Here is a 27853-nt window from a genome sequence, read left to right as displayed (position 1 = left end):
CTTTGGCAGCCATCTAAGAACCATGAGGCACCACACGCGTGCAAAGTCGAGAGAATTTCAGATATACTAGCTCTGGCTTGACACAGTACTACACCAAAGCCAGAAGTCATCTTGTTATGTAAGAAAAAGAAACACTTGTTTCAACCATTTGAGATTAAAGTATGTTAAAATACTATCAACCGGAAATGGAGAGAATTTTGTAACTTCTCTGACAACTTCTCAAAGCAATAAATTCTTAACAAGCAATAATCAGGATATTACTCAATTACATAAAAGATACGTCATCTGTTGATCAAAAGAAAGTTTTATAAAAATACAAGAGTATATCTAGTGCTTCCTTTTAACTGCATTGAAGGCACTATGATGAATAATTTTGTAGTACAGGGGTCAGCAAACTACAACCTGTGGACCAATTCTAACCTATCATCTATTTTTGTACAGTTATAATCTGAAAATAGGTGTTACATTTTTATTTTTCCAGTTTTACTGAGGTATAATTAACTTGTTACATTTTGAAATGGTTGAAAAAAGTTATAAAAAAATAAGAGAACTGTGTAACACATGAAAATTATGTGAAATGAAAATTTCCATTTTTATAAATAAAGTCTTACTGGAACACAACCACAGCCATTCATTCACATATTGACTGTGGCTGATTTCACAGTGCAGTGACAGAGCTGCATAGCTAGAACTGACACCGTCTGGCTAGCAAGTCTAAAATATTTACTATCTGCTCCAGCACCAAGCACCGCAGTTCTCTTAGAGCATGTTTGAAAGGAAAACCTCTCTGCTGGTCTTAGTGAATTAGTAACCTCAGAGGTAACTGTTAATAACAGAACTTACGCAGGAAATGGAAAAAAGGACTGTTGATTTCCGTAGCCATGGATAGGTTTCTACCTTCTCCCAGTCATCTTTTCAGTCAAGATCACTCCTCTTTTCTCAGTTATATTTAAATAAGTCCCTGTCAATAACGCTGACGTAACAAGCCGAGGAGTTAAAAGATCCACATTACCTTCACAGCTACTTTGGTTTCTCCACTTCCAACTCCTAAGATGTCTACCGCTGTCCCTTCATACACTTCTCCAAAGGCGCCGCTTCCCAGCAAGAGACGCAGAGTCAGTTTTTCCCGAGGGAAGGCAGGAAGACTTTCAATCTCCTCTTGGGTTGGAAGAGTACTGGAAAATAATGCTGTTTTTGGTCTCCCAAAATGGTTTATAAGTGGATGTGGGTATTAGTGTTTGAGAGTAAAAAAAGAGGAGAAAGGGAAGAGAAATCTCATGGTTTGGCAACACTGTAGTGCCTTCAATGTGACATGGTGTTGTGTCTGCATCCCTATTCCAGTCCTATTCCACCTTCTAGAATATTCCTTCTGTCTTCTGAAACCCAGACAGAGTAGGTTACTTCACCTCTAGGCAGCTTCCTTTTGATAACATGCCTATGAGTGCATTGCCTCAAAATTTTTCACTGCAGTTTGTTTTGTTAAAATTATCAGTTTGTATTTTCTTCAGGTCACTTATTTGTATAAAAAGCTATTGCAAATTAGTAATAAATACAGCTGGGCTTATGAGCTCAAAGCTTTTACTTTACTCCATACACCTAATCTCTCATGTAATACAAAATTTACTATGACTATAACATCATTTCTTGTCCATCAGATTAACTTTGAGGAAGTCAAGTTTCTCACTTGGAATATTATGAGGAGGTGAAAATTCATCAGCATTAAAAATGCTTTGAGTTTTTAAAAGAGAATCTTGAAAATCAGATACACCACATATTTTCTCAAGGAAAAGTCATCTCTGAAAAGCATATTTAGGTCACCTCTGTGTCTACTTCAAGTCCTGTGTTCTTATGTCTTTAAATAAATTTCTAGAAACAAGGCCTATGACTATATATAATCCTTTTTGCATGGAGCATAATATAGTGTCTTTTAAATGAGACATTTAAATATCTTCTTAAATTAAGATGACAGTGGAAGTTAAAACCTCATATATTTTAGAGAAGTCTTGTAGACAATCACCATACAATTTCTGAAAATAGAAAAAAATTGACTTAATAGCACACACAAGAGAATCTGTCTTTTCTTGTTGAATCAACCATACTACCGTCTACTCCCTTCCACGTAGCATTTATCTCTTTGTTCTACTTATTTTTAAATTATGTGCTAAAACACTAGAAAACATTTGATTTTTGTTCATGTTTCTTAGGATAGGATAACAACATAATTTGCCATCCATCCCAGGTCACATTTGAGAATGAAAGGGGATGTCATTTTTGAATATGCCAGAATAATGGGCATAAACCAGGACAGTCCTGGGCAATGAGTGGCACTCATGGACAGTCTTTTTAGAGTTGCCCACAGTAGGATCACAGAGTCCAACATGCCTGAAGCGACTTAGCATGCCCACACTTTTCATCTAGGTGTCCCGTAATGCCAGCCCAGGTTACATACTGAATCGCATAGCAGGCGTTAGCCAGCCCTACTCCAGTGGCCAGACTTCGAAGTTCAGCCAATTCTTTGTCTTCATTTATGAGAACCATCAGCCCTTCCTTGGGAGTGTTTTGATTCTTTAATCTATGCCAGACTATAAAGAAAAAAAAAAGCATAATTTACCAAATAAAATATTGCTTTCTCTTTCTTTAGAAAATGCTGCTAACAATACATTTTTAAAGTTTATACTGAACAACTCTATTGATAGAACAACCAAAGTTGATTGAAAAAAATAGGCCCATAATAGAAAAACTAACTAAATCCAGGTAAAAAGCCATATGAAAATGTATAACTTATACCACATCACATTTTACCTCACTTCTCAGGGTAAATCTTAATATGTTTCCAATTACTGTTATAAACACTTGGAAGTATCTACTATCAGAACTTATTTCACAAAATCACTCATAGACTAGAATCAAAATAAACCAAAACAAATTTGCATTATAATTGTTAGTGAACAAATTCATTTTTGAATCCAGATACATCCAGGTTATTCTCCTCAGCAGACCTGAAGGATGCTTTCTATATAATGGCATGTTTTATTTTAAAATGCAGAGGTCAGAGTGTATATTCATTGTTTTTCATAATACACATACTCACATACATGGAAAGATTATTAGAATGAAACCTATCAAGTGTTAGCAGTGGTCCTCCCTAGTTGTGGAATCATGGGTGATTTGTATTGTTTTCTTCATACAGTGGGCAAATAATATTTTTATAACCATAAAACATGTTATATTTTTCAAAGATTAAAATACATTTATGTCATTAAGATTGCCCATCTATACTAGAATATTGTCACAGAAGTTGAAAACAGTAAGGATGCTTTGCGAGATGATGATTAAAATTTGAATTTTATTCCACAGTAGCTTCTGTACCCAACAGGTGAAGTTTTATGCAAGTGAAATTCCATCTGAGGGACCACACAGGAAAAGATCTTAAGTACTTATGCTAATGCAATTTTTCTAAACCTGAAATGCTCTTACCACCCGTCTTTCATTTTTAAAGACCCAGCTCAAGACTCCATATCCTCAGGGATGCTATCCAAGACCTCTGCAACCTCTGTTGATATCTCATCTCTGAACTTATAAGACCAATTGCGGCTCTCAGTCAGCATGGCTGTGTCACTGTCTTCTACATTCCATTTACTACTTCTTTTTATTACTGTTTAACACATCTCTCATTATACTTTTTGCACAGGATATGTCTTGAAAGTGAAAGTGAAAGTCACTCTGTCGCGTACGACTCTTTATGACTCCTCTATAGAGTCCACACAATTCTCTAGCCCAGAATACTGGAGTGGGTAGCCTTTCTCTTCTCCAGGGGATCTTCCCAACCCAGGGATCGAACCCAGGTCTCCCACATTGCGGGCAGATTCTTTACCAGCTGAGTCACAAGGGAAACCAATATGTCTTACCTCCCCCATTAAACGACAAGCTCCTGAGGTCAGCAATTATATTTTTTAATTTACTTTTAATTGGAGGATACTTGCTTTATAATGTTGTGTTGGTTTCTGCCATACAACAACATGAATCAGCCATAAATATACATATATCCCCTCCCTCTTGAGCTTTCCTCCCACTCCCCATCACACTCCTCTAGGTTGTCACAGAGCACCATTACAGCCTATTTTCCTTTGCTCCCAGTGTAAGGCTCACGTTACACAGTAGATATAACCACTCACCAAAGAGCAGGCTGTTGATGCTTATGTTAAAATCTTTGTTTCAATTTTGTGTTTATAAGTATGACTGATGAAGGCCCTCAGCACAATTCAAATTTTTAAACAATTGGTATTTTCATTATTTGAATAACTCAATCTTTCCTCATGCACTCACACAATCCTACCAGTAAAACCACATGCACTACTACTAAAAGCCAAAGAACCAAATTAGCTTAGCTCCACTCAAAAATGCATGAGTTCCAAGTAGAATAAAGACCTTTAAGTCCTGGGAAAGTCAGATATCCACGAAGTGTCTTGAAAGCACAATAGGTTGTCTGAAATTATCTCATGTTCATCCACTAGAGTCATGAGTTTAGACAACGGTGATGTACAAGTAAGCAGGCAAAGGTCAGATGCAGGATCCTTCACGTAATACTCCTTCCCAGCAGGAAAGCAGACAGTCAAGCGTATATGCCAACTGCCAAATATACTACAGTCATATGCGTGTTTCTGGAGGGGCTGGCTTAGGGGCACAAACATCTGCTGTGCAGTACTTAGACTCCCTGGAACCACAGGTTAAAATCCTAGCAGGCTCAGCTGAAATTTTTAGCTTTCCAAGTTAGCTGAAGGAATCATATATTCCACATACTGTTTGGTGTGGAATGTTTGAAAAAAAAATCTCAATTCAAGTTTCAACATGCTAATGGCTATGACTCTAATCAGTTTGGGGAAAGAATACAGATTTAGGACATGGAGTGAAATATTGACTTTCTTTATCCTGAGGGTTCAACTTTATGTTTGTTGAATAAGGAAAAGGTTAACTTTTCCTTAAACTTTTCCCTATTTATTTAAAAAAAAGAAGCTGCAATTTCCTGAATATATGCTTGAGTGTTGGTTTCTGGTAAATATCACGTCTTTCTTGTAATGCTTCAGCATGTCAGAGACTCATATGTTAATGACAGAGTGACTGTGTATCTTATAATCCAAATCAGGCCATTTTAGGAGACTGAAAGCAGTAGGAATGACTATAATGGAATGACGGGAATAAAGCAGGATGTATGATCCACTATGATAACCTGAGAGTGAAAGTCTCTCAGTCACGTCCGACTCTTTGTGATCCCATGGACTATATCGTCCAGAATACAGGATAGCCTTTTCCTTCCACAGGGGATCTTCCCAACCCAGGGATCAAACCCAGGTCTTCTGCATTGCAGGCAGATTCTTTACTGACTGAGCTACCAGGGAAGCCCTGATGTATGATAACCTGAAAGGTCTAATGTTTAATCACCTTTTGGGGGCTTGTCCCTGTATTTTCTCATTATTAAATGTTTAAAGAAAGACTTTTAAGACTAACACATTAGTATAAAATTAGTGATGAGAAATAACTAGCTTTCTATCAATCTAGCCAAATTGCTCTACTTTCCTAGTTATTTACAAATGAGCAGAGATTTGAAACAAATAGATCAGACATCCAAAAGTGAGAGTGAATGCTACAAGCCAGAAATGGATCTTCTGCAAGAGGCCCTGTTCATTTTAAACTAGGCTGTCTGCCTGGAAACCCAGACTATCCCGAACAAGGGTTTCACTGGTCTCCCTTTAATCCTACACTTTTTTTATACCCAGAGTTATTTTTCTTTTACTTTTTTCAAACTATAAGTTACAAACACTTGTTATATAGCCAGTCTGTAATATGGTTTTAAAAAAGGCTAGAAGTTGGTGCCTTAGCAAGTGGTTTTATCTAAAGAATACTGTGAAGTATAAATATGGATATATTTTTCATGAAATGGTTACCCCAAATTAGAAAAAAAATTCACAGGGTTTAATGGTGATTGAAACATAGCCAAAGGTAACATTGTGAATTTCATGAATCTATTTCATGTAGAAAATTAATCAGATATAAATTAAACTCAGATGAATCAATTAATATGATCAAGTGAGCAGTTTATTACCTATTGATGTATTTTTAAATCTATTATACTTACCAAAGACTAATGGGATTGTAATAACCAGAAATATTCCAATTATAATAGTAAGTATAAAGCTTGTTTCTGGTATCCAAAAACCATCTAATAAAATAAATGAGAAAAAGAACATAATTCAAAGAGTGAAACTCGATTGTCTCAGTATTATGCCAGAATGTGCCAAAGTTAACTCCTACTGAATTTTTGCAAGCCAATAGTTAAACCATCAGTAGCTTGAAATCATCCATGGAGAGAATACATTTACACTGTGAGTAATCAAAGTCAAGGGGTTTTTTTCTCTTTTTTCATTTCCAGTTATCTGGTTTCCAATATATCTTTGGAATATACCCACACTATCTTCTACTTTAAAATGGTTGATAAAACATGAATAATCTTTTTAATGAATTTGGGACAAAGACCTCTCAACTTTCATTTATCATATAGTTGGGAGCATTATTTCCTCTATAACGTCTTCATATACATTTAATTCCATGAGTATTTAACTGAGGAATATAAACATGAAAACATGATGTGTGTGTGTGCTTGCTAAGTCACTTTACTCTCATGTCTGACTCTGCGGGACCCTATGTATTGCAGCCTGCCAGGCTCCTCTGTCCATGGGATTCTTGAGGCAAGAATGCTGGAGTGGGTTGACATGCCTTCCTTCAAGGATCTTCCTGATCTTCCCGAGCCAGGGATCAACCCACATCTCTGACATCTCCTGCATTGGCAGGCGGGTTCTTTGCCACTAGCGCCACTTGGTGAAAACACAGTACCTGCTCTTAGTTTCACTGAGAAGATGAACTTGTGGACCAGAGCTTGGCAAACTATGGCATGCAGGCCACATCTGGCCACAGTAGCCTGATTTTGTACTATTCGTGAACCAAGAATAATTTTTACATTTTAAAAATATTATCAGAAAAAAAAGAAGATGCTACAGAGACTGAATGTAGCCTGAAAAGCCTAAAATATTTACTATTTGGTTCTTTCAGAAAAGGTTTGTGGAGCTCTTCTCCAGGTAACTAACTATAATACAAATAAGAATGACGTCAGTTTTGCACAGAACAATGTGCTGTGTGTGTCTAAGGAGCAGCAGTTACGCATCACAATGGATACTGAGGGATGAGAAGAATTTCAGTTGACAAACTGAGAGAAAGAAAAGCCCAGTCAAGGGAAAGTGGTAGGTGGTGCAAGCCTGCATCTGAGGCTGAGGGAACATGGTGTCATGGAAGTTTGTTTGTTTGTTTGTTTACCAGTTTGGTATGGCTATAGCCGTAAGGATACATATTGGGAAAGAGGAACCACAGTTGGAGGGCAAATCATGGAAGGCCTTAAATGCCACAGAAAAGTTTGTACTTGATTCTGAAGGCAGTGAATGGAGAGCCATTTCAAGATTTTCAGAGAGCGGTGCAGTGATCCAGCTTGTGCTTCAGCTGGGTTAGCTGTCAGCCGTGGGGTTAAGCCAAGAGCATGGGCTTGTGTGGTAGCTTAAGTTAGGAAAGCCAAAGTAGAAACAGGAAGAAGGGAACTTAGTGGACAGAAGTCAAGATAATAAAGTCAACAGAGCTTGGTGACTGAATAAAGGGAAAAATCAAACATGGTACTGAGATTTCTAGCCTATGTGATTAGAAAGACAAAGTATTATAAACAAAAATAGGCTCCCCAGTGGAAGAGGTAGATATTGGGGAAGAGACAAAGTCAAGTTTCAGGTGTGTTGTGTAGCAGATGAGAGATCCAGGAACAGAAAAATAAGGCTGGATAAAAACCAGACTGCGAATAACCTTGGAAGTCCATCTAGGAGCATGGACTTGATGCAGTAGGTATTAAAGATCAGCTGATGGCTACTGAGGAGAAAAAGGACATGTTGATATTGATGTTTCAGGAAGCTCACATAGTATAAAATAAATAGTTCAATAGTTTCTATGGTAGTTTGGTGAAGTTATATAGTCACTCAATTACTGCTAACACTAAGAATACGCTTATCTTTATTTCTGAATCCTTGTGTGATAAGTTAGTATGTAGACAGACATGGTAACATACCTCCAACTAATATAATATCATCACTGATTCCACTGTATTCACCAAACCCCAGATTATTTACAGCTACTACTCTGAACTGAAATGTTCCTTTCTGGTTTTTGGACTTCCATGTGCAAATGCTATTGCATGAGCCATTAAATGCCATCTTCCATGTTAAATTCTGGTTCCATGAATCATTTGAAGTGATTTTTCTGCAAAAAAAAAAAAAAAAACAGAATCATAAATATAGGAAATATACAAGACAATATATGTGTTATTTCTAGATGCTCATATATCATTTTAATGACAGAACTCCAGAGCGTCTCCTGTTGCACACTTTGCCCTTGATCTCATTCCTCTCACATGGTTTGGCCACAGAACATAGCAGAGTCTTATAAAGTCATCCCAGCAATGCCTGGAGCCAACCAACTCAGCCCATCTGGAAAATGATGAATAATCAATGGCTGAGAGACAGCTGAAGAGCCTCTTCTTACTATTGGAGTGTGCAAACTTTCTTCAGAATTCCAAACACATACGTCAGTGATTTCATACTTTTTAACTGGGAATTTTTTAATTTTTCTTAATTTTCAGTCTCTTATGCTATCTGTCCTTTACTGATACCATATCTGGATAAAACACAGAACATAAAATTGAAAAAGAAAATAAAATAGTTCAGCCACCAAAATTATCATTGTATCTGAGATTCCGAGCCTCGTTGCTTCCAATTAGCCTACACTCTACCTCAGTATCAGTCCTCATTACTCTTTCTAATGAAATATGGAAAGAGAACAAGAGCTGGGTTCAAAAGACATACTAAAATGACTTTTAACAGAATCATAGACCGAAGGTAAGCTCAAGGCCTTCCCATTATGTCTTTTCTGACAATGACCTTTTCAAGTCTGCAAAGGTCTGAAACTTTTCAGACTGCAGCAGTTTTAGGGCATGGTACCAACCCACAGTCAGCTTGAAGATAAATAATGGAAGCCAGTTCTGCTCCCACTAACTGAATGACTGTCCTGAAAGAGCACCAAGGACAGCAAAAGCTGAGCCTCCAAGGGACAGAGGATGAGCTAGGACATCATGAGGAGCAGGACAGCAGTGACGGTCACAACTGTGACCAGCAGCTAAGTGTTCTTGGGACCATCCCAAGTAAAGCTGTTGGGACAGTGTTTCTCCTGCATTGTTTGAAGCCTCATGTTGGGAACTGGCAATTTCAATTTTCAACCCAAACAACACTGATCCAAAAGAAAGAGACCTTTAAACATGTATAAAATAGTAAAACAATTATCCTTCAGTTAAAAATAAATAAATTTTTAAAATGTATAAATTGGTTCTTCACAGACATTGGCCACTAAGGAAGAGAAGGAAGACTTTTTACACTGGTTGAGCACCTTCTATTTACAATACATCATACTGGGGCTTTTCATATGCTGTATCATTTCACTGAATCTTCACAGCAACCTGAAGAGGTAGATATCATCATCTCATTTTACAGACGAGAAAGCTTAAGTTCAAAAAAGAAATAGAGCAAGGATTTTAAGTAGTCTATGTACTGGGTTGGCTAATCCCCCTCAAACTTCATGCCACCCAGACCTTGTGAATGTGACCTTGCTTGGAAACAGAGTCTTTTCAGATGTAATTAAGCCAAGATGAGATGGTCCTAGTTTAGGGTGGGCCCTAAATCCAATGACCAGTGCCCTCTTAAGAAGAGACACACCCAAGGAGAACATCATGGGATAACAGAGCCAGAGACTGAAGAGATGCCTGTACACACCAGGGAAAGCCAAGGATTGTGGTCCATCACTAAAAGCTGAGAAGAGGCAAGGGAGGATGTTTCCCTAGAATCCATCCTGTCAAGACCTTGACTTAAGACTTCCAGTCTCAAGAACTGTGAGAGAATACATATCTGTTGTTTTAAGCCAGCCAGTTGGTGGTACTTTGTTCTGACTGCCCTGGGAAACTGCCCTGGGAAACTCATGTAATCTACTCAGCTCCCAAGTGCATGCACTTTGCACTAACACCACCAATACAACATGAGCAAGTACACACAAATGTCCTGACCGAAGAAGTTACTCTGAGATACTATGAAATCCTTTGAGATAGATGACACTTTATATTATCCTACAGTCCCTCTCCTGAGAGTAGAGACTTGGGAGCAAGGAAACGCAGAGTATTTATGGAGCTATGCACTTCACATGTTACTGAGGGGAATACACTACAGTGCTCCTAGCAAGGCTGTAGTAAGACTATGGTGTGGCCTGGCTGGTGAACATAACTGCAGTCATAGACCACCAAGACAGTTCTACAGGTCAGAGTGTACTTCAGTCTGCATTTAAAAAAAAAAAAAAGTACCAGAAATTTCAAGAAGTTTTCAGTTAGAAATAAGCAAACATAATTCTCTAGTGTGAGCAGGAAATTTTTTTAAGGTTATGGGAATGCCAGAGCAAGATGAAGCAAAAATAGATCTAAAGCTCAAGTTGCCAGGACTATAATTATGGAAGTGACTTTTGTCCTTGGAGCTTCTTAAAAGATGGCTTCATAGTCCCGTGAGGGGAGTGTCTGTGGAATTTGGAATTCTCTCCTCAAGCTGGCACGAAGTCAGCTCATCTGAGCCAGTTATGATTCACAGAGCTCCCCATACTGGCCGGATCTGAGGTTGCGTATGTTCATCAGATTTTCATCGAAGGCGCAATTTTAGTCCCTGGGAATACACCTCAAACTGTAACCTTGAAAATGGCGAGAGAATCCTGGGTTGCCTATACACTACAGACCATTTCAGATCTTGACTTGACTTCACCTTCCGAAATCAATATACCAGGTCATGGTCAGTTCTCACTAGATCTTATTCATCTTTCTAAAACAAATCAGTGTCAGAAATTTACATACATACCATTATCTAACATCAAACATCAATTTAGCTTCTTAAACAGAATCAAGTAAATATTAGGTGCATGCTCAAAAGACCGAGTTGTTTCCACTGACAAGGTGTCGCAGATTTCTGAGAAGAATGATTATCTGCCTTGTAACTGAATGCCAAGGCTGACCACTAGGAATTGTGTAAAGAATGTAATGAGGCATGCAAGACCCTTACACTAAAGATCCCTTATGTTTACTTATAAATACACGTTCATAAATATTGTTAATTTTGATCCAATAATACCTTAAAATCAACTGCTTAGGTCTTTGTAGTTTACAAAGCACTCTTGTAAACAGACATACCTGATCTCAAGGATATAGTACATAAGTCTGCTTCCATTATCATCGGCTTTTTCCCACTGTATTGAATTTTTACTCCCTTCTAATAATTTTGGAATGCCTGGTTTACTTGGGACTCCAGCTTTGGAAACAAAAGAAAATTTGATTGATATGATAGAAATATAAAATATTCTGCATAACATCTTTCTATAGACAACATTTACTAAGAGAAAAGCCAAATACATTAAAGAAATGTTCAGAAATACGTTCATATGAGTGCATATGTTTAAGTGAGTATCTGAAGATTTTTATTAGTGATGGATTAAATAGATTTATGATAGGAGTAACAATACATCTTAGCCCAACACAAAATAAGTGATGCAAGTAAAAAAGATGATTGTAAGATCTGGAGCATTTTTCACTGATTCTTACAGGGATCAACTTGGAGTTATGGAATAGCTGTTAAAACACTGGTTAATTTAATATACTTGTTAGATTTTTTATTTTTAACATCTGGTTGTAGTAGTCTATAAGTAAATATTTGAACACCCAGTGACACTGTTTTCATTTATTTCTTACTATAAAATATCATAGCTAGACAGAAAATCAGAATAATGAAAGGTGAAACAATTTTTTCCAGTTTACAATCCTGCAAAACCAGACAAGTATTATCTCATTACTGCCTGTAAGAAACCCCTACCTCTTTTCAATTTCTTCAGTCAGGCTCTAAAGAGTAAATTACTCTTTTAAGAAAAATCTCAACCTCTAGGATTAGTGAAGCGAGCGATGAGAAAAGAATTGAGAGATGTCTAGAGTTTCCTAAGTGTTGAATATGATAGTACTCACCTTTAGTCTTAAAACTTCCCGGAAGCGACGTGCTGTTTGCGCCTGTCCTATACACCACCACTACTCGGACATTATAGGAAGCATAAGGCTGGAGGTCTGTGATGTTACAGACATAAGCAGGACCTTGGCTGCACGAAGCTTTAACATGGTAAAACTCATTGTGCTTCCACTAGGAAAAGAAGTCTCAATTAACATTTGTTTCTTTAAGTGAGTTCTTAAACATAGAAATTCAAAAGCCTGTAGCAAGCATTAAAGCTTGAAGTTTATACTAAAACAAGAGCTTCTTTATGAGTGTCAGATCCCAGATAGTATCACCTTCCACCAACAGCAATTTTATTTTTTATGACAAGCTGTAAGTTACTTGAACGATGGTCCCGAGGAAAAGTCCAAGGTGCGACGTGCACCTCTGACTGTTCATCATCGGGAGGATTGTTTGGCTTCTTGGTATCCCTAATCATAGGCCTCTTTATCCAATCAGGATGGCTGAGGATGCAAATTCACAGCGGAGGGGAAATGATCAATTAAAACTGTGATATTTTCAATTCCACACATTTGCCAATTTCAAAGTAGTAATATTTTCACAATATTTCACATATTGAAGAAGTCCACAGTGACTTATAAATGAAAACGTTTCGTTTTTCCTCCCCAAACCCTCTTCAGGCATCTAAGCAACATTCCTTATTTTTCTACATAGGAAGCCTAGTTCCCTAAAAGAAGGAAATCTTTGCCTATTGTCACTCAATCACTAAGTAGCAAGGTTAGAAGTTAAATATAGGAAATGTTACTTTCATTTCACTGGGTCTGTAATTATAGCTATATTAAAATTCTTTCTCTGAAACACTGCTTTTTAAAAATCTGTGTATTTTTAAATATCTGTGTATTTTAAATAAGATACAAGACCCTTAATATCTTATATGAAAATGATGACTTTTTTCAATATACAAATAGGAGAAGACAGAGGATACGGCCTTCTGTCAAGGGTTCTTCATGTATTTTCCCCAGTAAAGTTTCCTAAGAAGATCAGTTTCCATAAATAAACCTTACTTTACATCTCCTTTTTCATTTAGCATTCACAAGGTCATGCCATTTCATTGGATGGGCACTTTATATTAGTTTTCTATTCAGTTAGAAATAATTTACTATAGCACCTTCAGGAAGTAGATCACCTTAGTACAGAAAGAAAGAGGAACAGAAGGAACGAAAAGAAAAACCAGAAATGCTGATGTCAGAGACATTGCCTGTTAAACTCATAAATGTCTCAGTCCCACTGATTCATATAGCCTAATGAAATAGATGCAGATGCAAAATAATATTTATTCTGAACCTTCTGAAGTGGGTGAGGGGCAAGGAGGAAGGGAGATGTTGAGTCCTGGCTGAAAATTTTTAGCCCTTTTTGGTCCTGCCTCCTTAATGCCTCTTCAGTGAGTAGTCTAGACGGCCTGACATTCCACACCACCCAGAAATCATAAGAACCCCTTGGAATGTCAGGGAGATATTTGGCCAAGGGTTTTGCTGGAAAACTGTAGAGTATTGACCTCACCACAGCAATGAATGTCCTGGGCAGACCACTAACTTGGAGAGATGCCATGGGTTACCCCAGTAAATCACAAGGGAGTTGGGATCTTCATTCATCAGAGGCCAACAAGTGTAGCGGGGGAAGGCTGCCAGAGAGGATTTCCAAATTTTTGAGCAAGGGTGTGGGGGAAATGGTACAGACTATGATGTCTCAGAGACAGAAACTTCGGAAATGTCTGGTTCTGGTAGGGATTCCCCTGGATAGCTGAGAAAAAGACCATTTTAGTGAATTCTCATGAAAAAAATTTACCAAAGCAAAATTATTTGTTTCTCCTCAATCTTAAATTGAATATGTTCTTTTTCTACGCATTATTATAATAAAGAATCTATGAAATCTAAAGACCAAGATAAAAATTTAGCCCTTGTGCTCTAAGACTCTCATTTTTCCATATAAGGAGAAGATGAAGACTGGAAGCTTATCTTTTTCTCCCTTTCCAGAAAGGAGAAGGGTGGAGGTGGAAAGGAACAAAAAAGATTAATTAAAATATGCATATTCACCTTTGTCACTCACCCCTCAGAGTTTCGGTGTGGCGTTACAAGACTGTTCCTAACTTCCTATCACGATGAGGTAGGTTCAACTTGCTCAAAAGAAATAGACCGTTCCGACTAGATGTCATCACCAACCCTTTCAGAACACAGCCTTCTACATTAGTACTTGTAGGTTATCATGCATGTAGAAATTACCATCTTACATTTTCAGCTTCATGAGTTCTCAAGTGATCTATCTAAAAATCTGTTCTGAGCAAGGGTAGAGGAGGTCTTGAAACAAAAACATCATAAGAAAGTCATGGGGACAGAACCAGGTGGCCCCGTCTGCTGCCCCTCTCCTAAACTTTAACAAGTGGGGTGGGTGATGATGACTCATGTTCCTTCTGCAGATGGACTAAGGGAAAGCCTCTGCAGAGATGAGTCAGCTCTGAGGGTCCTCCCCGTCCAGCCGTGATTCTGACTCATCGGGCCACCTGCCAGAGTCTCCAACCTCTCATCAGTAACACGAGAAGCTGGAATCACCTCTAAGGTCCTTCCTCAGTTCACACCTTTGATATGAGAAATGAACTTTACATCCCTCCCCTTGACTTCAAGCTGAACCGCATTAAGCTTACTTAATAGATGCCCCCCCAAAAAGATGACCCTTCAGTTTCTCCAATTTAAAACTGAATTTTTATGAAATGACTATTTTCTAAATAGGCAACAAATCATCATTAACATGCTCAATGGAAAAAATCCAATTAAACTGTGGTCTTTGGTCTTATCAACTTAATACTTAGAGCAACTTATCACTGCTGTTGCTTATTTTTCATAGTTTTTATCTAAAAGTACAAGATTCTAAAAAATATTTTATATAGTAAAAGTTTAAAACCTCTGGGGAGCAACTTCATTTTTAAAGAAAAGTGAGGTCATGACCATACTGATTTGTTTTTACAAAACACCCCTAACAAGGCTTTGCAAATATGGACACATAAATATATAGTAGTGAAAAATGAAATGTCACAATTATAAAAACTTAATAATCTATTAAGTGTATCAGTATAAAAATCAATGTAGATTTTCCTTAGAAGTGAGTTAATTAGATTAATTGATGCTTAAATTCAGTGGATAGCTTTACATTGGTTAAAGCATGAAGATTTTTGAATGAGGAGCTATTTAAAGTTTACAAGCTAGGATCCAACTACTTTAGAATAAACTAGTTTATCATTTACTTCTTTCCTGTTGCTACACAGTCCTTAAATGGTTGAAAGAACATTTATAAACAGGTTTTAGGTTTATGTTTGTTCATTTCTTTTTTTTCCCCATAGAATAAAACAAATTGCTATGGACTTCAAACCAGAGAACCATGCTGATAACATCTAAAGTAAAACATTATGAAACCAGTTAACCGTAATTTATACCCTTTTATGTGGAGCCTTTTAAGAGCAAATTAATCTCTCTGGGAATTTTTTCCATCAGAAATCAGTCTAGGTAGCTTACCACATCTATCTGGAAAATCTGAATCAATGAATGTTGTCAAATATATCACTCATTTAATACAAGTGAATGCCCTCAAGATATTTTTTGAAAAGGCCTTTTGATTTATTCTATAGCATAAAACAAAGATTTGCATTAAAAGTGTATGCTGAGATGTACCTTTTGGAGTTCACACCAAAATCTGATGAGGTGAACATTTGAAGGAGCATTCCAATGTAACTGCAAACTAGTGTTCCCTGGAAGAAAGCCATAAGGTTTCTCTGGCGAGTCAAATGTTTCCACAGTGACAGGGTGACTCTCTGCACACCACATTTCCTCAGCATGGCAGGCCAGAACCTTTTAGTAAAAAGGAACAATTGCTTAACCTTTCTCGAACCTTGCTCTCGAGCGTGGTAATTAAAGTACCCAATCCACTGGCCGTACCTTTAACACATAGAGTTTTCCACCAGACAGTCTAGTAACGAGGAGAGAGAGACTCCCATCTGGATATTCACTTTGCCTTAGTGGAATCTCTGGAATGGGAGCCAGATGAGAGATTGCCACCTGATAGCGGACGGACTCTCTCGGTCCATTTGGCCTGTGAGATTCCGTCCAGGATATAACGAGGCTGGTGTCTGACTGCACGGTTGTGTTAATGAGCCAAACCACCTCTGGTACTGAAATAAATAGCAGTGCACAATAAGGGATGTTGCAACAGCACTGAAAGATGGAAAGAAGTCATAGGGTCTTGGTTGAGGAACAAGCATATCATGTGAGCAGAATGAATGACAGATGTTCCAAGGGAAAGCCAGCCTCTTATATAATGGTAAGTTACCAGGCTGCCTGAAAGGCTCTGGCTTATTTTTGACTAATGACTAAATCATTCTCTGACTCCAGTTCGAGGATCTGGCCAATTCTGGTTTTGTGAAAGCCATCGGAGACATGTGAAAGAAATGGCATTTCCTCATAATAATCACCACCTCTTAAAACACATTTTTCAGACTCTAAATCCATTTTCTTTAAGGTAGTGAGGTTACATGACTTTACATCTCAGTAGCCCTCAGTAAAATTCACGTAGACCTATGGTTGATTCATGTTGAAGTCTGACAGAAAACAACAAAATTCTGTAAAGCAACTAAATTAAAACTTCAATTAAAAAATAAATAATTTTTTAAAAATTCACATAGAGAAAACGTTTGACTTTCCTGGGTCTCACCACGTGTGCAGAGACCTAGAAATATACAGGAAGAGAGTGACACTGTGTGGTGAGACCAAAGAATGTGTTTCCAGTAACAGAATTTGTTACAGTGTTTTGCTATATAGTTGCTTTTCATTTTGATGGAATATTATTCATCATCTTCTGGTGTTAGAGTAAGGATGTCATCAGAATATTCTTCTACAAACACATTTTTCTATTAAGCTTAAAAAACTCACATAAGAAAGATTTCTTAACATCCAGATAAAAACCAAATACAGGCTCACACATCACATAAATTGCAAAATCCCACTCTAGAAACCCACACCATGCCCATAACTCACCTCCACTTTTAGTTTTTCCCCATATCTCTTTTCCCAGAGGTATTTGTTCCAAAGGATCTGAATAATAATTCTTTACAGCTATCTGTATCATGTATGTTGAAAATGGCTGTAAACCTTCAATAAGGGCGATACTCCCCTGAAATTCCTGTAATTAATTTTAAAAAATCAATAACTTATTCTTATTTTTGTACAAATGGGGAGAAATTATTTAATCAAAGAGAGAAAAAGGAAAAGACTCAAAATTTTTAATTTATTTTTAAATCTTGGATCATGACTGACGGTCTTCATTGTCCTAGTCTGCCCAGACCTGAGTTGTTTAATGTTTCCAGGAATGCCAAATGATTGGCAGCCCTCAGTCACTTGTTACTTAACTATTTTATGTAGGATGATAAATTCCCAGAGGACAAAATTGTCTTATTAGCTGTGCATTAGAAATTCAGCAGGAAGGTATTGTGAGGATGTGACACATAAGTGAATACAGTAAAAGATTAAGCTATGTTACCTAATCATTCTTAGAAATAAAGCTTAAAAAACTGAAAAGGCTTTCCTTAGACCAGTGGTTCTCAATTTTGGTTATACTTTGGAATCATCTGGGGAATTTTAAGAAAACAGTGATGCCTGGGTCCCACGCCTGGAGATATGATTGCATTAGTCTTAGGTGAAGCATGTGCTCAGAGACTTTAAAAACTCCAGTGCACTATCAAGGTTGAGAACCACTCACTGCCTTTGATCCATGTTAATCACTGTGAAGCCAAAACGATAGATTAGCTCTAATAAGAGAAATGCCAATGCCAGAAGCCCAATCTTAGTCAGCCAAATGATCTAATCTGTCTCTGAAACAACTTCTTTTAGAAATGTGTAAAGGATGATTAAAATAGACAAAATTCAAAAATAAATAATATATATATTTTAAATAGACAAATGAAGTAACAAGAATCAGATGTACTTTCTGTCAAAGTGTACAGCACTTGTTACCTCCAATAGATGATGGTCAATTTCATCTTTTCACTTGATCAAACTATAAGTACAAAGAAAAATACGAGAAACACATGATTCCATCACGTGGAATTAGAACATCAGTGCCAGTGATGGAATGAATTGTGTCCATTCATTCATTCAAGAAATACCTAGTAAATGCCTATACAATGCCAAATAGTATGCTAAGTGCTAGGAATACAATGATGGATGAAAAGGTAGTCCCTGCCTAATTGCACATTTATAGAAAATAAAAATATAAAGTACAATTTGTATATTAGCTATATATGATGGAAAAGAGGTACACAATAATGTTCTTTCTGCCCAATTTACTTGTTACCCCTCAATCTGTTGGGATGGCCACAAAAACAGAACTGGAGTTCTGGGTATAATTAGATAAAATAATTAGAGAGGCAACAAACCCAGCTCTTTTAGGACACTCAGGGAACAGTTACTATAAGGCAATCTACCATTAGTTAGAGTTAATGTACTTCCTTAAAGCTTAACTTACTCCCAGGCGAGAGACTAGAATCCAGAATGGTTTGATGATTCAGCTGTAAAAAATCAAAGTAATAGCATATTTCAGAACACTATACAGAAAATACTTTGGCTGAGGATTTTATATCAAAATAGGGCATCTTGGGAAAAGACAAGACAAGTGGCTTCAGCCTTACCAGCATTTTATCTCTCAGTTCAGAGCTGTTCTTCATGTCAATTACTTCTTTGTAATAAACCAGGTATGTGGGAGTGGGACTGGTGATGCCGTCCCATGTGAGTTTTGTCCGAGTGGGTGGTAATCTGATTGTGAGGCTGGTGTTAGTGGTGTTAAGTATAGTTGGCTCTGCAATATCGGAAGCTAGAGACAGAAATGCTCTATCTAAAATAATAATAAAAATGATTAAATATATACACACATATGGATAAGAAAGAAACAGCAGATTTATCTAACATCAAGGATAATGTCACATTTCATTTTTATTTAACAGATAAGGTATGATATATTGGAGTGTTGGAAATGTTATTCTGGACAGGAAGACACCTTTTTTCATGTATTTTGAAGATGCTAAATGCCTCGGGAAAAGAGAGCAAAGTAACTGGTAATTGCTTACAATCTCCAGCAGATGGAGCGAAAGTACGCTTAATTATGTACCTGCTGCTGCTGCGTTAGTCCCCTCAGTTGTGTCTGACTGTGCGACCCTATGGCTTGTAGCTGGCCATACTCCTCTGTCCACGGGATTCTCCAGGCAAGAACACTGGAGTGGGTTGCCATTTCCTTCTCCAATGCATGAAAGTGAAAAGGGAAAGTGAAGTCGCTCAGTCGTGTCCTACTCTTAGCAACCCCATGGACTGCAGCCCACCAGGCTCCTCCATCCATGGGATTTTCCAGGCAAGGGTACTGGAGTGGGGTGCCACCTAGAGAGTAGCAAAATGGACCCTTTTTTATTTCGAAGAAAGTAATGAGATCATTCTATCAGTCCCATTTTTCAATGAACTCCTACGATGAAAACTGATGTCACCTTTAGGACTTTCATTCTACAGATATGCCTGTGTGCTCAGTCTCAACTAGATATTGCATGTGCCTTTTGAATCTCTTAACGAATTATTTACCAAAATATACATTCAGCTTATTTATGAATTCTCCCATTTTTCATACTGTATAACTTACATATTTTATAACTGAATACATTCAAGCAAAGAGAGTTTCTTTTCTTCATTTCTGTCCATCTCTAAGAGGGAATTATACTGAATTTAGAATGACATTGTGACTTTAATGGAAGAGAGAACTTAAGAAAACCACTTTAGGTTTGACTATCAGCCATAAGGCTATGTGATGCTGCTTTTGTTTTTGGTTGGTTGGTTTTTATATTTCAAACATTTTTTATTATGACTCTCAGCAAAAAATATAGTCAGTTCCACCATAATATGATACATACATTCCTTTGAGCCACTTTTTTTTTTTTGAGGGGGGGTTGGTGGTGGGGGATGGGGGTGGGCAAGACTACCATTCCCTTCTCCAAGAGATGTTCCTGAGCCAGGGATCGAACCCAGATCTCCCGCACTGTAGGTAGAAAGCTTTACCGCCTGAGCTACCAGGGAAGTCTTGATACATACATTCCTAAAAGTCATTGCATTAAACAAAATCCAGAAGGTTTGTGGGGAAAATAGATTTAGGAGCACAACACTAGAAAACTTCATGGATGACACATGAAATAAACAAAATAGAAACAACAAAAATAGTAGTACACATGTACACATGTTAAATACTTGACATGTATAATACTATAATGCATAAGTCACTTCACCTTGAAAAAGATCTGAAATTAAATGCAAAGCTTTTTGACACCACTGGGAAGTCTAAAATACCATCAGGGGAAACACAAGAAAAAAAGAAGGGAAGCTATGTGACTGAGAAGAGAAAGAGAAGAGACAGATTGACAGGACAAGGATTTCCCACATCTAAAGTGACCTGCCACAGCCCAAGCCACGAGTACACATAGAGATAAATTGTGACCCAGGGCAAATAGCAATTACAGCGTGCACCAAACCCTGAGCATTTGGAGCAATGCTGAGAGCACAGTGAAGAGTTGGAAGGACCGCCCTGGAGGAGGAGACATTATGAGATTTTCCTGATCCTAAACTGAGAGAACAAGCTTATAAAAAATGTGACTTTCCTACCTGGAAAAGGCTGTAGAACTGAACTGTAAACCAAAATATGCTTACTCCTTGGGGCTTCCACCTGGGAGAGGATGGCCCCATTGCTTTTCTTTGCTTGATAAATCTGTGTGCTGTCCTCTATTTTGGAGATCCAATAAAGAAATTCTCCAGCCACAGTCAAGCTAACAAGCATTTTTCCTGCTGATAAAAATCATAAATGAAAGAAAGAACATAAAGAACAAAATACATAGCTGACATTTTCTGCTCTAAGCAATATGTGAAATCTTTTTTTCTGATCAATTTTGAATCTATTATTTCAGTACAGAAGAATAACTTTATTTTGAATTTTTAGCCTAAGTATTTTATAGATATTTTCTCATTTCAGTTCCATATCAAGCCAACTTGCCATATCAAGCCATATCAAAGCAAATACTATTATTATTCATCTAATTTTGTAATTAGGGAACTGAGGCTTAGAGGGGTGAAATAATCCCCTTAAGGCCACAAAGTTGTCCAAGGGCAGAACCAGGATTCAAAACTTAGCTGTGTGATTTCACATGAAACAACACTGAATGAAGGGAGGTAAGAGATGAGGTTCAGGGCTCAGTGCCTCGCTCAGTATTTTTATCCATGATTTAGAATGAATGCAGAGCAAACATATTTATCAAATTTGCAGATAATACATATGAATCCTAATGTCACTAGTGCAGTCAGTCTTTGGCTTACCATTCAAAAATATCACAGCAGAATCATGAAATGGATGGAAATTCAATAACATTTAATTTAATAACAAATATAACATCCTAAATTCAAGGTTAAAATTAAGTCTGTAAATTAGGAAAGCAATCTGGCTAATCATTAACATAAAGAAGACCATGGGTTCTTCAAATGGCAGGCAGCTCAAAGGCCTGATGTCACTTTCAGCTGCAGTAAAAGAAGAACTGAGTAGTCAGAGGTCCTCTGCACTGACCAGAACTTATTCAAAGTCCAGTGAGTTATTATGGGGCACCATTTAAGAGGATTAAGCAGCTAGAGTTAAATCTCAGGAGGGTGGACAGGGCAAAGAAAGATCTAGAAGCCACATCGCCTAAGGAGTACTTATAGATACTTAAATTTTTTCCTCTAAAGGAAGTGCAGCTGTTTCTACAATTAAGTGGCTATCATGTGGAAAGTGACTGATTTATACTTTGTAAATTTAAAGATCAGAATTCAAGCCAATGAATAGAGAAATGGGAGAAAACTTTAAACATAAGAAAAATATATAATATCTAGAATTACACAAAAATTAAACAGACTCCTTTATAAGGTAGTAAATGTTTCACAAACAAGAGCTCAAGCAGGGCTGTTTTTGTAAAGATTTCTTCCAATATTACATCAGCTAAAAGATCTCTAAAGTTACTCTAATTTTCTAATTTTGGGATTACGGATTTCAATTATGGCTTCCTGAAGACTGACTAGTTCTATAAGATAAGGGCCCATTAGATAATCCTTGTGTATCAGATGTTAAGGAAAGTTATTCTGACACTTGTTTAAATGGTCGGGAAGACTTTAATCAAGGCTGTTGGAATATTGCAATGGGGGAGGGAGACGTGGACAACTCAAATACAGCAAGGACAGCAGGGACTGTAGCCAACGAGGAGAGGAGACACCAAGGGGCGGGGGGTTCCTCTTAAGCTGGTCCAATTGGATTTTTGCTAACAGTGAGCCAAGAACATCAAGAAAGGGAGATAAAGAACTTGGTCAGATACTGAGCGGGAGGGATTCTCTCTAAACTGATCTGGCAAGATTCTGGATAAACTGGACTCAGCAAGGATGGACAAGCAAAGTCAAATGTGAGGCCTAGTTCAGTTACATCCCTCACAAGAGTATAACTAAAGGTTAATTAGGGACTTCCCTGGCAGTCCAGTGGTTAAGACTCTGGACTCCATGCTTCTACGGCGTGAGGCACTGGTTGGATACAGGAAGTAAGATCCAGCAGGTCACGAGGCACGGACCAAAAATAAGGAATTAAAGTTTGACCAGGGAGTCTTTGTGAGTCTTTGTGAGTGTATCGGTGAGTCTTTGTCACAGATTCAATACAGGCAAGTTATTCTCCTAGTAAGAGAAGTTCAAAACATTATCTCTAATCGGAAGTCCACTTAAAGTACATTGGAATTATTTCTAGAATGCTCTGGGTGACATGTCAACAAAACCATACATTCAGTTATACCACACACACACACACACACACACACACACACACACATTTGCAGTTTCAAAATGCCCAATAGCAATTTTGATGATGGAAATATTTTATATCTATGCTGCTCAGTACAGTAACCTTAGCCACTTAATGGGTTTTGAGCATTTAAAATGTGACTAGTGTGGCTGAGGAATTAAATTTAGAATTTAATTTAATTTTAATTAATTTAAACTTAAATCACCACATGTGATAAGTGATTACTATACTGGATGGTGAGGACTAGAGCTTTAAGAATATATGGGGATGTTTAGGGTGTTTTTTAAACTTTACAGGTACTTCTAATTAGAAGACTACCAAATGACTTTAAAATATTTCCTCTACAAGCTTGTGAATTTCAACAAATAGACCTGTCAAATATTGACCAAGTCACACTAAATGTGGAGGCAATGAGATCAGCATGGGAGTGAAGTACTGGTAGGAAGATCAAGGATGCTGTAATTAGGCCCAGTTTCAAAACACCAGCTCCTGTATTAATTGTGGCCTTACAGACATGTGACCTTACCTTTCTCGGCCTCAGTTTCCTTATCTGTAAAATGCATATATTAATATCTACTTCAGTGAGGTATTTTGAAGATCAAATACAATAATGCATTTAGTAACCTATCTAGAATATGTAATTAAGCTCAATAAGTTGTATTAATACTTCTGTTAACTGTAAAATGACAAGAAAAAAGCTCCCTAATAGATCCAGAAAATTATGTGAATGCCTATGTACAATTTGCCTGAATACAGCTTGAATTCTACAAAAACATTTGGCATGGTCTGGAGCAAATACCATATATGTATATTATATGTATGTATGTCTGTATATATGTTATACATATATATTCATTTGAGTATATGTTGCCTGTAACCCCTTTTTAATGGGACAGGAAGGTCTCCCATCGCCAGTGAAGATCTACATACACACATGTGTCTTACCAAGAAGAGCAGGCAGGATGAAAATTTGCCAACACTGACATGCTTCTAGATCTGTGGCCCAGATCTCTTGACCTTTGACAAAGTATATCTGTGGTTTCTTTAGGTCAGAGGTGTCAATAGTCATTGCTCCACTCAACTCAGATTCAGTCACATTACAAGAACATTGGCTTCCGTTTGGATGGTTTATGACTGGGGGTTGCAGAATTCGGTGCACAGTCTTTTTGATAATACTGTAGTAGAACATCTGAGATCCAGAATCAAAAACTTCTGTCCAATATAGGCGACTATTGGGGGAAAAAAAGATCCTCCAGTTTAATCAGTTAAACCTACCATCACACATATCACTTTCTAATGAAGAGAAATCTTTTCTGATGACTGTGGGAACAAATGCCACCTTTAGAGAGAACATGTCTCAGTGCTCAAAAACCTTCTGATGGAAAAGGTCACATGAAGTCTAGTATGTATCATTTTCCAACAATTTCTCAATAAATGTGTTTACAACAAAAGCCTTGGATTATATTGACCTTGTAAGTGTGTTTAGTCACTCATTTGTGTCCGACTCTTTGTGGCCCCATGGACTGTAGCCGATCAGGCTCCTCTATCCATGGAATTCTCCAGGCAACAATACTGCAGTGAATAGCCATTCCCTTGTCCAGGGGATCTTCCCAACCCAGGGATCGAACTCATGTCTCCTGAATTGCAGGTGAATTCTTTACCGTCTGAGCCACCAGGGAAGCCTTAATGATCTTAGGTATTGTATTAAATGGCTCATTAAAGGCTCTAAATATGAAATACATTTGCATACTTTCCATCAACACCATCTCCATTCCTCTCTTCTTAATTTTGTTTCTACTTCTTAATACTAGTTACCAATCTAGTTTCAAGATAGATTATAACCATGCTAATGGCACAAGCATAAGCAACCTGAAAAACTGCCCTTCAGTTGCTGAACGGAGGTCTTAAAATTCATCTAATGAAGACATTAATTAAAGACAAATGAGCCCAGAGTATCATTTACTGTGCAAAACAAACTGCCTATCTCCTGCTCATTTCCTGCCACTGTCTCAATCCCCTTCCTGTCCTTACCAACTGGAGGTGTTTTTAAATTCACTGGATTAAAAATACACTTGTTTCCTGCTGGAAATTAATCTATCTTTAGGTTAAAGGAGTTCTCAGTATGGATTAATTTTATATAGTGGTGGTTATGGGCTCATTATTCATACATAGAATTACTTACTGTAAGTTAACATCAAGAACATTAAGCATCTTAGTGTCCCATCATTGACTCTGATATTAAACCAAAGATATCACATTAAATATGTTTATGTCTATTTCATCACAATAGAAACAGATACACTTCACATACCTTAAAAAAGGATACACAGAAAAAGAAGTTATTGTTGAATTTCTATTGCAAGCTTTCAGCTTCCTGGGATATTTCACCTTGTTTTCAAGATCCATATCAAATATTTGCATTCTGTTTTGTGATTCTTTCAGCACAAAGTAGAGGTGCCTCGAAATCCAGTCAATTGTAATAATTGTGATATCAAAAACCAGCGCATCTCTGAAAATCTTAACAACAGGTAGAAAGCACAGTCAAGAAGATAGTGGTCATTTCCCTCAAATCTGATGACTTTTTTTAAACACTCATATTACTTATTAACTGCACTTCTCTTTTGTAACATCAAACCTTGGTAACTCTGGATTGTGTACCATTATAACACTGGACCTCTTTTCACACGTGGTTAATTTCAATCACCATGACTTCAACTGTAATCCATAGACCAGTGCTACAAATCTACATCTTCAGGCAAGGTGGCTCATTGAGTTACTGATTCATATATCAAACTACCTACTGAAAATCTCCAAATGAACGATCCCAGAAAACAGAATGCATCACTCCACCCCCAATTCTCCTTTTGTCCTGCATTTTATATTATTATGGATTTCCAACACTCACCTGAGGAACAATCTTGACAATTGTCGTTCACCCTTGACTTCTTCCTCCCATTACTACCCATAGTGAATTATGGGTAGTATCTCCCGAGTTTATCCTCTCTTCTCTCACTCAATGTCTCCCATTTCCTGCTTAAAATTTCCTGTTTGGATTTCTGTGATAGCCTCCTGACTGCCTCCGACTTAACCTTCTCTAAGGGTATTCAGACAGGTAACAGAGAGGTCTCCCTGAAACACTGGTTGATTGCTTTAATGATCCACTAAATGTCTTGAATGGCTTAATGCTGGCTTTAAAATTGACATTCAACTCCTTAGCACAGTAAAGAAGGCCCATTATATTCAGGTCCCTGCCCACCTCTTTGGCTTTAACACTGCCTTTCACTGTGCCCTCACCTCCATCTCCATTCCAAGTTCCTTCTACTTGTGTAGTCACCAAATCATGTTCAATTCTTCTGCCACCCCATGGACTGTAGACCGCCAGGCTCCTCTGTCTGTGGGATTTCTCAGGCAAGAATACAGGAGTGGGTTGGCATTTCCTTCTCCAGGGGATCTTCCCAACCCAGGGATCAAACCCATGTTTCCTGCATTGCAGGCAGATTCTCTACTGCTGAGCCACCAGGGAAGACCTCCTTCTAGTTACAGCTCCCCAAACAGGCTGTGACTTTCTGGTTTCCCAGACTTTGCTGATCGCTCAGCCATGCCCCACTTTCACCTGGTTCATCATCTTTGTATGCAAGATGTCTTTCCACTCTACCCCTACCACCACCATTCCACCCTGGGTCAAGTATCCGTTCTCTGCAGTCCCACTGCATCCTGCCCTCAGCACAGCACTTACAGTCTTCTGCCTATCCCCTCCACTAGCTAAATTCAGTGAATGCCTACCACATGCCAGGCATTGTGCTAAGTGCCTGCCAAGGCTTAGCTCATTAATCTTCTAAGATGAGGGACTATGCAACCACAGTGGTTAAAGAAATTGCTGACGATCACAGATCTAGCATGTAACAGAGTCAGAATTAAACTCTAGCTTGTCAGATTTCAAAGCTCACCCTCTTAACCACTAAGCAACACTGTCTTCATCATCTTAGACTATGTCATCCAGACTTCATCATCCAGACTAGACTGGATTTGTTCAAAGACAGTGACTTTTTTTTTTTTTTTTTTACCTCTATCTCAGGTAACACAGTGCCTTAAAGCCACTGTTTGCTAAATTAAACCTGAATCTCATTTGCCCCAAATCTAACCTGAATTCATTTGTAACTAAATAATTATACAACATGTGTCTTTTTCAGCCATTCTAATTTTAATGTCTCAACCACTGGCCAATCATTTTAATCACGGGCTTGTGTGATAGGCAAATACTCCACTTTCGTTCAAAGGAATTACATAGCAAAATACCTTAGTGCTGGACCGGCTGTCCATTTCGAGGAGGAAGAGGGAGTCTCCCTGAGCGTAGTACCCCACTGCATCATCAGCTGTGTAGCCCATGGCATCAACATCGCCTTCTGCTGGGAATGTCCATGCCACCTGACTTCGATCCATATCTAATAAAGTTATCTTGTTGTCAACAAGAGTTATGAGGTATGGGCATGGGTTAATTTCTAAAAACAAAACAAGTAGATGATATGTATGAGAAAAAGAACTTTAGCAAAACCCCTCGATTCAATATCAGACCATTTTGAAATCAATGAGTCTCTGGCCTCATGAACTACACCTACACCTGTCTCGATGGAGACTGCCCAGGCACTCTAAGCCTACGTTTATATAAGCAGGTTTGGTGATGATAAAAGTTGATTACTTTATTTGACTTTAGTTTCAGCTCAGAGATAGTACTTGGGTACCTCTGAGAATACTAACGGTCAAAATGTTTTTAAATC

General features: G+C 37.8%; 1 protein-coding gene across 14 annotated transcripts in view; it reads right to left on the bottom strand.

Moving 5' to 3' along the window:
• ROS1 (ROS proto-oncogene 1, receptor tyrosine kinase) overlaps nucleotides 1-27853 on the bottom strand; it is a 113375-nt gene that overhangs the window by 26136 nt on the left and 59386 nt on the right. For 11 of the 14 annotated variants that reach the window (XR_009690993.1, XR_009690992.1, XM_061132003.1 and 8 more), the window contains 14 exons: nucleotides 27375-27577; nucleotides 25390-25595; nucleotides 24024-24307; nucleotides 20882-21061; nucleotides 18880-19082; nucleotides 17231-17375; nucleotides 16136-16368; nucleotides 15872-16048; nucleotides 12173-12341; nucleotides 11351-11468; nucleotides 8153-8343; nucleotides 6134-6217; nucleotides 2450-2582; nucleotides 1013-1175 (listed from right to left, as the gene is read on the bottom strand). Coding sequence is in view for 12 of the 14 variants with exons in the window: in XM_061132003.1 (XP_060987986.1) it covers nucleotides 1013-1175; nucleotides 2450-2582; nucleotides 6134-6217; nucleotides 8153-8343; nucleotides 11351-11468; nucleotides 12173-12341; nucleotides 15872-16048; nucleotides 16136-16368; nucleotides 17231-17375; nucleotides 18880-19082; nucleotides 20882-21061; nucleotides 24024-24307; nucleotides 25390-25595; nucleotides 27375-27577 (2489 nt within the window). In the remaining 2 variants the exon portion in view is untranslated. The remainder of the gene's footprint in view (nucleotides 1-1012; nucleotides 1176-2449; nucleotides 2583-6133; nucleotides 6218-8152; nucleotides 8344-11350; nucleotides 11469-12172; nucleotides 12342-15871; nucleotides 16049-16135; nucleotides 16369-17230; nucleotides 17376-18879; nucleotides 19083-20881; nucleotides 21062-24023; nucleotides 24308-25389; nucleotides 25596-27374; nucleotides 27578-27853) is intronic. The other 3 variants (XM_061131995.1, XM_061131996.1, XM_061131997.1) reach the window with 2 other exon arrangements.

This window comes from Dama dama, chromosome 28, assembly GCF_033118175.1.
Source record: "Dama dama isolate Ldn47 chromosome 28, ASM3311817v1, whole genome shotgun sequence".
In the NCBI taxonomy this organism is placed as follows: Eukaryota; Metazoa; Chordata; class Mammalia; order Artiodactyla; family Cervidae; genus Dama; species Dama dama.
Note: the sequence above shows the minus strand (reverse complement) of the source record. Positions and strands in the feature narration are given on the sequence as shown.